The 11,407-nt window shown below is 39.7% G+C and overlaps 1 protein-coding gene across 1 annotated transcript in view; it reads left to right on the top strand.

Annotated features, from left to right (window-relative positions):
- Positions 1-11,407, top strand: part of kdrl (kinase insert domain receptor like) — a 44,481-nt gene that overhangs the window by 28,809 nt on the left and 4,265 nt on the right. The window contains exons 24-29 of the mRNA XM_051421070.1: positions 205-316; positions 3,524-3,623; positions 6,145-6,250; positions 7,710-7,834; positions 9,055-9,133; positions 10,173-10,276. Of these exons, the coding sequence (XP_051277030.1) occupies positions 205-316; positions 3,524-3,623; positions 6,145-6,250; positions 7,710-7,834; positions 9,055-9,133; positions 10,173-10,276 (626 nt within the window). The remainder of the gene's footprint in view (positions 1-204; positions 317-3,523; positions 3,624-6,144; positions 6,251-7,709; positions 7,835-9,054; positions 9,134-10,172; positions 10,277-11,407) is intronic.

Genomic DNA, 11,407 nt, shown 5'->3' on the forward strand with positions numbered 1-11,407 from the left:
CTGAGAGCAGTGTGTTTATTTAAATACTAGAGAAAGAGAATCTGCTGAGGAGACAAAGTTAGGCTTAGCTTAATCAAAAACAGCATCTGTTTACAGTTTAAACTACCCTGTTTTCCCAGATGTGACAGTGTAATTAGTTAGATGTCCTCACAGGTGAGATAAGGAAGTAAGTTATTATTTTTTTTTATCTCAACACCTATACAGGCTAGACTGCCGCTGAAGTGGATGGCACCTGAGGCCATCTTTGACAAGATCTACACGACTCAGAGTGACGTTTGGTCCTTTGGTGTTCTCATGTGGGAGATTTTCTCTCTGGGTAAGTGTTGTTGAATACTTAGCAGCTATTTAACATGCCTGGCAATCAGTGTTTTGATAAGTCAGTTTCAAAGCAACAGGAGGAAACTAACAGATCTCTGAAAGGTCACAATCATCTGCATCCAACCTGTTGGTGCACCACTGAAAAATGCAGGATTTTTAATATTAATAATATTATTAATAGGACAGGATTAACAGAAACAGCACTTCAAACATGGCCTGCATTGCAAAGATAAATATTAGGCACAAGTAGAAACCAGCATATAGACACAATACAGTATACTGTATAAGAATTGGACAAATAAAAAGGTTTATATTTACCCCCCTTTGTCGCAGGCTTTACACTGGTGATTTATTTCATGAAACCTGTATCATGAAATGTTCACAATATTTTTCATACCTTACATAAATATACATTTAAAATCCCTCTGTTTGTAATTATAGGAGCATACTGTTGCTTCCTAGTGAAATAAAAAAAACACAGAAACTTACATTTACTGGTAAATTGTGTTTATTCTTAACATCCCCACATGCCTGGTGTCTCAGTTAAACATGAGGTTCTGTTATCAAAGATGTTCAGTGAGAGCTTGGTGGACCCACTTGGTGCCCCTCGGCTATACAGCCTCACCAGATGCACTGGGTAATAACTGTCTTCTTCCACTGTGTAATTGTGCCTTTGGGACAAAGAGCCTTGGCTTGCATTGTCAGCCTGAGAAAACTATTTTACATGACACTTTAAAAAACGTTAGTGTAAGTTTGGCTGTGATTTTTAGTACAGGCATGGGACATTAAAACCAGAGAACACCTCCTATTTAAGTTACCCGTTACTTCCCAGCTGGCAACACAAACTCACTGTAACCAAGCAGCCAGATCAGTGTAAAAGTGTGCCCCTGCTGTGAAACCACTGCAGCCCTGAGACAGCATTGTGTGTCAGTCCATGATTGCCTGTGCACCGTGGCACAGAGCTTAGCACACATTTCTAAAGCAAGACTCAACATGAAACATTGTATGTTTAAATGTCACCATGGGAAGCAGGGGAAACATAAGAGTAAGTGTAGAAAAAGCAGAGAGCCAAAGTTGGATGTATTGCTATTCTGTACTTTTTGACTGTGCTGCTGTTGAATCGCTGCCATGCCGTGCAGTTTAAAAGAAAAGTGTGTCAAATTGTATATTCTTTTAACTGTAAAGCACACTGACATCATTATGACACTTTGCCTTTTGTCTTTCCTTCTTTTTCTTGTTCTCTTTCTCCCTCTTCTTCACTCTTGACACATTCTCACCACATTTTCCGTTGAAGAAACACTTACACATCTGGGAAATGTTAGCGGGGCCTCAGAAAAATAAATCAGGAAACAAGGATACAAAATGACCAAGAAAAATGGCAAAGGAGTGAGCTTTGCAACCTGATCATGTTTGGAGGTCAAAAGTTTCAGGGTAACCCAAGTGTGTTTTTCAGATTGCTCTGTGAACCAAAAGTGTGTCAGTTCCGTTTTGTGGATTTAAATTTCCAAAGCTTGTTAGTATAGTGTTGAACAAGGCCTGCATGGTGTCATATTAGATGAACACCATTATCAGTACAAATGGTGAAAAAGATGAGATATCCATTATATAGAAAAAGAGATGAGAGAATATTCTGGCTCATCCATTACTATCTAGTACTATCTTTGGACTGTACATTTTTATAACACAATAACATACAATATGATACATTAAGACAGGGATCTGAAACTATTTCTAGCTCCAAAAAATATTGCGCTTTCCTGTAATACTTTGATCATCGAAGTGACCTTCCCATTAGAGGACAATGCAAGCACTGGCCCCAAGACAATTTGAGTTTGAGACCCCTGCACTAAGATATGAACACAGGGAATGAACACAGTTCCTCTGGCTACACCATAAAATGCACATAATACATACAACAAAAGTTGTTATATTTAAAGTATATTTCTCTAAAACCTGTAAGAAATGTGTAAGCAGAAACATATTTCATATTTGGGAGTAGTATTTTTATATTTTTAATATTAACCCTCAGCACTTACTGATAAGAAAGTATAGACCTGGTGAACACTGACAATTGGGGTGAAATTTCTACACAAATCACAGATTGTGTCTTTTACTTTCGCAGTAAGATTCATTTCTCTGGAGGTGAGCCAAGCTGAGTCTGTGGTTTCTCTATAAGTCTGGGTAGCCACAAAGATGGTATTTTATGTTGTGCGTGGGGATTCAAGCAAAAAAAAATGATTATTATTTAATGGATCAGGAAATTGTGTTGATAACATAGAATTGGCTTTATTTTCCAAAATTAACTAAATTGGATATTGGATACAAGTCGGTTCAGTGTATGACTGTATGTTTTTACAGGGGGCCGAGCATGAAGTAGCCTTTGGCTCTAAATTCATATTTTACTACCAACAGTGAGTAAATGGTGGTGGTTTTGGTTGATGAGTGATACATTTGACAGATTCATGACTCAATAATACACACACACACACACACATATAAAAACATTACCCATTTACTGTATGTCATGAGTGGACCATAATTAGTCAGTTCTAATCAAAAATATGTATACCATGTATGTATGCAGCAGTTGTTAGGCAATCTGCAAGAACTTGTAAACAAATCTGCGAGATGTTTTCATGTAGAATAGTGAAGTTGCACAGTCGCTCGCACTCACCCGTAAAGGGACTTTAATGTTCCCAGTAGGGAATCAAGAATGCAAACAAAGAGTGGGCAGGTGTTGTCTTTGTAACTGCACATTGTGCATACTAATAATCCTTTAAAATCAGTCACTCAGTGAGTTGGGCATATTGATATCCTCTAAATGTATTAAAGAATGTGAGCTTTTCTTTTGTTTAAATATTTTTCTTCATTTTTCACACTTTTCCATGAAATATGTGTCAGTAGTTTGAAACCTGAGAACCGGCTTTATGAATAACGGCGCTCTAAGGATTAACTAGAGCCTTTAAAATACCTCAAACAGTTTATCCAATTATTACATTGTTTGTAAAGCACTGTATTAATTATGTGACCAAACACAGTTTACTAACTTAACATTCTTAAAAATATTCTTACATACATTATACAGTACCTCCATATTTACCATCATGTTAGGATAAATGTAAAGTCATACAAATGGACTGAATGGCAATTTTGTGCACAACAAATAACTCTATAATTAACCTCTTCCCCTCTTTTTTACTCCCAGGTGCCTCCCCATACCCTGGCGTCCAAATTGACGAAGAATTTTGCTGCAGGCTGAAAGAGGGGACCAGGATGAGAGCACCAGAATACTCTTCCTCTGAAATGTGAGAATTTCTGTTAACTTCAGTAAACAACAAATTAAAGTCTAAATCACCTGCATACTGTCCACCTCAAGAGAACATAAATGTAATTGTTTATACTGAGAAAACAAAAACATGTCAGAGTAGTTTAATTAATGCAAACAAGACTGAACATTCATTCAGATCTTTGTGACTTTCCTATAGCTGAAGACGTCTTGTTTATCCCAGCTAGCCCCATACCCCCAGTTGTATTTTCTCCTCACAGAGGCACGGAAAATGAAGCCAGCAACCAAGTAAAAGGCTCCCATATCGATATACAACTAAGAGGAGGCATTGTGTCTTTTTCCCTCTTTGTGGTTTCATCAGCAGGTCAGGGGTGCCTGATAAGAATCATGGGTAACCCTACTCTGAATGTAGCAGCAGGAAACATTAGCTACCGATTAGCTCTGCAGTGGTGAGCTTGAAGCTCTGAAGCATTTCATGATTGACAGTGGCGCAGATGTAATGATTGAAGTCCAAGTTCTCCCAGTGACGAGAGCCAGAGAATTTTATGGAGCAGGGGCTGGTAGATGGTGCAGGACATAAATATCTGTGGGAGAACAGAGAGTCCTCTTCTTTGGTATCAGTGCTGTCAGTCAGGGATGCAAACGTTTTTTGTAATAAGAATACTTGAATGACTCTGACTCTGCAGTCCAATGTACAGCCGCTCTAGACTGAGCAATCACAGTCTGAGCTCTGCAACCGAGCCTCATTCCAACACGAGTGCATACGTTTTGTCTGGTTTTAATTTAAGATTGACTCATATAGTCCACAAATCGTATTTGTTTTGAAAGCATAATGCTGCACTTCTGCTCAATAATGATGTGATATCAAAAGGTCAAGAGTTTTTAAACAGCTTCTGCCAAGTAAAACTAACTGAATGAATTCATCATCTTTGCAAAGGAGACAGTGATTGGAAATGAAACATAAAATGTAATCCAGACTGTAGTTTTCAGTCAGAGCAGAGGATCTGTAGATGCAGACCTACTGGTGCCAAGACTCTCACACTTTCCATCTCGGTTCAGGCAGTATATTGACGAAAGCAGAGCTGCCAGATTATATATTTTGCATGCTTACGGCTGTGAGGCCTGCTGTTGATTTAAAGCCAAGATAAAACCTGCTGATATCAGTTTAAATGGGATGCACAGTAATGCACTTATAGTCAGTGGGGTGAATTCCACTGATACGCCGCAGAGGTCTGCAGTCGATCACACATGTCTGTAAGCCCACGTTTTGGCACCTTGATCCTGATCCCAAACTCATAATGTATGAATGATGAAAAGCACATGAGGATGCAGGCAGTGCAATAATTCTGTGCCACAGCAGCACTGATTCATCAAGAATGTTGTCTGTTAATAAGATCCCCCGTTCTGATGCATTGCAGAGGAATTTAGCGGATGCTGTTTTATGCTGTATGAGTGGGAGGACAATAAATAGGATGCTCACTTCCCACTTACCCAACCGGACAAAATAGCTGAGTTCAACAGAATCCCCCCCCTTCCCTACCAGAGACACCACAGTCCCTCTAGACCCAAAATGTGGGGGCAGGATATTTATTCTCATTGCAGACCAGGCAGGAAATGTGGTTTAAATTGTGTAGTCATACAATGTGTCTACTTCCCCCCTCTCAATAATATGCATAAAGGCTGTGATCATTGCTCTCCACATCCTGTCACCGTTAGGAGGGCTACCACCTGGATGACTAAACTCTACGTGTATAAATGTGGGAATCACAGCCACTTGGCTCCTTTCAGCAGGGCCTCACAACACTGAGAGGCAGAGACATATAGATGCCCTGCATACAAACACAGATTGGGGGGGGGGGTCAATATTGCAGCAACAGCTCATGTGCTTTTCAAAGTCTTAACTTGAGATTGACTAAATATGAGGCCAAAGGGGAGTCATAATACTTCTATTTACATAAAACTTGAGATATCTATGGGGAAAGTGGTGGTTGCTGCAACAGAAACAGGATAGGGATCCATCACCCTACCAATCCCAATCACTAACATGCTATGAATGTAATTTGAACAGCAGTCGTGGTTTCTAAATTCCTTCACAAAATGAGACAGGCCACTGTGATTGAAACTCACACAAATGCTCTGAGTCTTCCCACAAGGGCAGAGACGCTGACAGCTTGTCAGAGACCTGAGCGAGGCTGTGTGCTCTCACTGGTCTTCACAGCCAAGACTGAGAGAGAATCAGATACAGCCACAGAGGCTCAGGATTACCTGGAAATAGAAAACAGGGCATGCATGAATATTCTACATGACAGTCAATTTAGAGGTGAACCAGATGTGGTCGCTCAATGCAGAGAGGTTTGTGCATTAAAGCTAAAAAGACAAAGGATTACCAACCCTGAGGATAGTTGATGTTCCTCTTAAAGGTGCTTAGTCACAGTTTACAATGCATCAACCGCAGCATTAAGAGTGTTCATCCAGTATGCTGAAGGCTTGCATGTGTCGGTCTTGCAGTTTGTGTTCAGTGCTGTGTTCTTTGCCCTCAGATATCAGACCATGTTGGACTGCTGGCAGGGTGAGCCACTGGAGAGACCAACCTTCACTGAGCTGGTGGAAAGGCTGGGAGACTTGCTTCAGGCCAGTGTGCAGCAGGTATGATAGACAAGATGTTTTGAGGACAAAATCCTGTCAGCGTCAGATTTGTTTCAACAGTAGCAGGAATTAATAGTTTATGATCTGCAGCTGTTGAGCTCGGGTGTGAGCCCAAACTAAAAGTGAAAAGAGTTTTATGGAAATGTTGCAGAACTCTTTTGATATTAGTCACTACTATGAGTCACAAACACTACAAATATTCAGGAAACAGTGTTGCTGATCAGAGTCAAGCAGCCCAAAAAAGGATTCAGTACGCCGTCTCGTCCAGGGGGGGTGCTCAGAGTAACTGAGAGGGGAAGTAGCACTCAACACAAACATTGGCTCCCTTTGAAATGGCACTATTAGTCTCGTAACAGGAACCACACTTCAAAACACACGGAAAAGCAATGTAATTGTTTGTGCAATATAATATAACATTGTCTGGTATGAATGCTGTGAAATGTCGCAACCTGTTTGTGAATTTTATAAGGCTGTCAGAAACAGCTGTTTCTTCTAATCAGGCCAACAAATATCCACTCAAGAAAAAATCTGAATTTGAATATTATGCAAGCATATTACACATAGTACCATTTACCCACATGTCAGAGTCCAATAGGTCCTTTTCACAGCAAACATTTTGATTTGTTAGAGGTCTTCATGGCTTGGTAGGTTTTCCAAGGGTGTGTTTCAGATCAGGTGGACCCTCAAAGACCTCTGTAGCTGTTCTCCATTCAAATGATTATGAACAGTGTATTTAATGCTCTCAACATCTCCATGAAGCACAGAATAAGTTATGATAATGTACAGTGTAACTTAGTGAGCCACTGAATTTCTAAACATTTATTTGTTATAACAAAATGCTTTTGAAGAAGATGGATGGAAAATGAAGAAAGTGGGACACCGAGCAAGCAACTTCCACTGATGATAGGGTGCTGGCCAGAGTCCTAACAAGAAGAGATCATTTTCAGTCATTAGGATCTACGCCCATTGTTATGTTTCCACTTCCAGCCTCTACTTCTCGTCCAGATTGTAAATTACTGCAGACAGATAGGCACACAATGAAAAGGAATTATATTTCACTACTTCTACAAAGACTACACGGTACTGTAGATTGTCCAGTTAAGTAATAAGAGATAAAGACAAGGACACACATCACATCACATGAAGACTACAGCATGTTGCATTAGAAATTAGTCTGTGAAAGCTATATTCATGAGAAACAGTTCAGACTCGACAGAAAGAACAGCAGACTCATTAATAAAGCTATTGTTACAGTGCAGGAAGGCTGGTCACAGTCTCTGCCGTCTCCATCAACTTCACGAACATTGTATTGGATTTATTAGGTATGACCTTAATTACTTTGGCTGCTCGCCACAACCTGTGGATGTGTGTGTTTTTATAGTGTGCACATGCCGTTGACTAACCTAAGCCTCTGTATAAGGCTTTACTTAGTTGTTCTGTCTCTGCTTGGTTGATTTAGGAGGGGAAGCACTACATACCCATCAACACAGCCCTGCTGGCTAAGGTTGGCGACCCGTCCGCAACAGTGCCGTCAGAGGAGACACCCACTCGACCTGTCTCCCACCGCGACTCAGGGAGCACCTGGTGAGAACATGGATCATTGTACTTCTGAAACTCCAATGTACAGATGTTGCTATATCTATTTTACCTAGTGCTGAGTTGTTATTTAGCAAGGGATAGCAATGTCAATGTGTCAGCCCAGTTCAGTCCAGTTTGTCATAAAATGTTATACAGACATTCGTAATCTAATGGCTTTGGCGATCCTCTGAATAGTGCCAATATGAGTTTGAGATTTGTGGTTTTGAGTGAAATGTCTCAACAACTAATGAATATTGGTTGCCATGAAATTTGGCATAGATGTTCACGTTGCTCTCAGGATGAATTGTAGTAACTTTGCTCCCTTATGTTTTTATCTGGTGCCATCATCATGTCAAAATTTTACTTTGTCCAGTACTTTGGCTTGTGACTAAATGCCTGCAAAACTAATGACCCATCACATAATATTGTATACATTATACTTCATCATGTTAGCATTTTCATTGGTAGCTTGTTAGCATGCTGATGTTGGCATTAAACTCAAAGCATGCAGAGCTGTTATAGCTGTGGATTCAAATCTGTTACACTCCCCCATGACCCTGTTAAGACATTCAAAGGAAATAAATCACCTTATCTTGAAGACATGTAATCCTACCCATAGACTGTTAAAAGCAAACAGCGCTAAGTCTGTTTTGCAAAGGAAAACAGTCCTTTCCCACTTTTCCCTGAATAATATCCAAAACAATTTGTGTTCCTGTAGCGCTCAGACTAAACTCAACCAGGAGAACATTTAGGTCTGACCTGAGGACAATGAGAGACCTGATTTGAACATGATAAGAAATATACACAGCTTGCTGGACACAGAGCTTTCTGTATTGTGGCTCCTGTGAGGAATTTCACCAAAAACCATAGAGCCAGCTTCAAGATTTATGTGCACTTAAAATAATATTTGTTGAGCTCTTGGGTTTTCACAGGTCCTCCAAGTGTGTTTATTGAGGTGGTGTTGAAAAGAAGTAATGACAGTTACCCCTTAAGCCAAATTAAGCAGTCGTTTTAGCCTCTGAGTGTTGAAATGCAAAGTAAACAAGGTGTGTTTTCAAAGTACAATGTCATAGATGCTGCACATTGTTGATTTAAGTGATTAAGTTCCTGTGGTTTTGTTACTGAATTTTGCCTTTCAGCTCAAGTGTAATCAAAGGATTCTCTAAAGAGAAAGAGAACATTTTGGGGTATTTTGGAGTCTTACCCTGAAAATATTTTCCTTCCAGGAACATCAAGATCCGTCCTGCTAGTGTGAAAACTTTTGACGAGGTTACCATGGAAAATGGGACAAATGAGAACCACAGGGTGAGTTATTTATTCTGGAACTAAACCAGAAACAAGCATGCAGTCTGTGCTCTAACTTATCCTAAGCCCAGGCAATTAGTTAGAAGACAGGCATTCGACAGTTAGCTAGAAACTTCACACTGGAACATATATTATATTGTTTATAGTGGCCCAATTTTTTATTTAAAATTTTATCCTACCTGTCAAACACTGTGTTAAAAGTTAATAACTGCTGATTTATGTGGAGTCCCACAAGGCTCTATACTTGGTCGGATTTTATTTAGTTTGTATCTGCTTGTGAACTACCCTTTTTAGGCCAGTGGCACGTCTCCTTTAGTCATGAAAATCACTGCTGCCTCGCTGCCATCAAAGACTCAATGCCCTTTAACTTTTTGCATCTGAATATTGACCTAACTGACCATTGGCAGCTAGCTTAAAACATTCAGACAGAAATCAATTGTTGTTTTTGAATGATACTTCAACCTCAATCATCACATTTAGAGTATTTAGAGTCTTGTTCAGTCTTCCTATCTACAAATCAGAAAATTAGAAATATTGCCAAAGTCACTAATGCAACAATTGGTGTGAAATGTAGCAGCAAGACATCTTACAAGCACTAGAAATGGAAAACATATATCTACAGTCCTGGAGGAATAACATTGGCTCCATCCTCGTTTTAGATTTCAATTTAAGATTTGATCTCTTAACTCTTTAGGGTGTGACAGCCAAATGTTGTTAAAAGTTCCTCAGTTCAGATTCAAGACAAAGGGGGCTCACGCTTTTAAATATTAAGTTAAAATATATCAATTAAAGGTGAACATTTCCAACAAAAATCCCACCTGTATAGACATTTTTAACTCATCACTCCAATGGTTTTATATTTCAATTCATTTCCCAGTTTAAACATTCCCTGAAATTATTTTTCTATTTTATGCCACTAACCTGTGAAGCACTTTGTAAGAAATAAAGTTTATTCACTAAATAACATTTAGATATTTGTTTATTATTATTGTTTAATATGACTATTGGAGTTTTATTTGGTATTCACTCTCATTATCAGAGCGGTCAGTCAGACAGCGGGATGGGCCTGTCGTCTGACAACATGCAGACTCTGAAGCGCCTCGAATCATTGGCAGGCCGACCTCTGAGCATCATGGCTCTAGCGTACGTACGCTGCACCACACAGCATCCCTGTACATCCCCTGCAAGTGACAAATCAGCACACACTGTAAAACACTGCAAAATACCTGCTTGGAAACCTACCCGCTGTGCTGGAATGTAGACGCTATAACTGTCATACACTCACACTCACACACACACACACACAAACACACACACAAGTTTCTTCTTCTGCCTTAAAAAGACGCCAGTGGCTACTTCACCCTTTTGTCTGAAGAAGCCATGCGGTAGGGACAGCGGCACAAAGGAGAAGTGGGAGGGAAAAAAGCTTGAAGGTGACAAACTGAAGGACTGAGCACAAAGCAAAGTGGATGCCTCACTTGAGGTTTGGCTTTTTTAAGAGCACACACTAAAACGTCTTTGTTTTCACTAAAAGAGTCCTGAATGAGATACCTCCCAGATGGATTTAACTTATGAGTCATGGCTGTCTGGTGTAATGCAATGCTAGGTAACAAACACGCACAATCCCAACGGAGTGACCTCGGCCTAAAGTTTGTACTCCAAAATCCTGTGGATCGTTTGATGGCTTTAAGATGTGGATCCTGCTTGGGCAAGTATATTAAACTGTCATAAAAGGAAAAAAAACACTGAGACAATATGTTCTCACTTTAGGAGTTATTTGAGGATAAAGTCAAATCTGAGTCAAATTTCTGTAAATCTCTTTCTTATGAGAGTCTCCATAGGTGTCGTAAGGCTTACATACTCAGTTTACAGCGGCTCTGTGGCAGGGTTAATTTACAGGGTCAAACCTCTGAACTCAGTAATTACACTTTAAACCTTGTGGTATTATTCTGCTATTCCCTGCACAGTAGCAACTATTAATACTCCTACTTCAAAGTATTGTGGCTTCCATTTAAAAGATTTAAAGGAGAAACAGCAGTAAATAGTCCTAAAGCAAATCTTCATATGTTTCCCTGAATGTTAAGTTGAAGAGGAAGGAGCTCAAACCTGTGAAAACAATATAAAAGCTCTTATAAATTATTTAGAGGGAACATGTAAACAACCGCTTGGGAAATAACTTATGAGACACACAGATTTATGACACTCTCTGAAGCACCATAATTAATTTACAGCTCACCAAACTCAATTCCACAAACACCCACTCACGGTGTCTTT

This window comes from Dicentrarchus labrax, unplaced genomic scaffold (assembly GCF_905237075.1).
Source record: "Dicentrarchus labrax unplaced genomic scaffold, dlabrax2021, whole genome shotgun sequence".
NCBI lineage: Eukaryota > Metazoa > Chordata > Actinopteri > Moronidae > Dicentrarchus > Dicentrarchus labrax.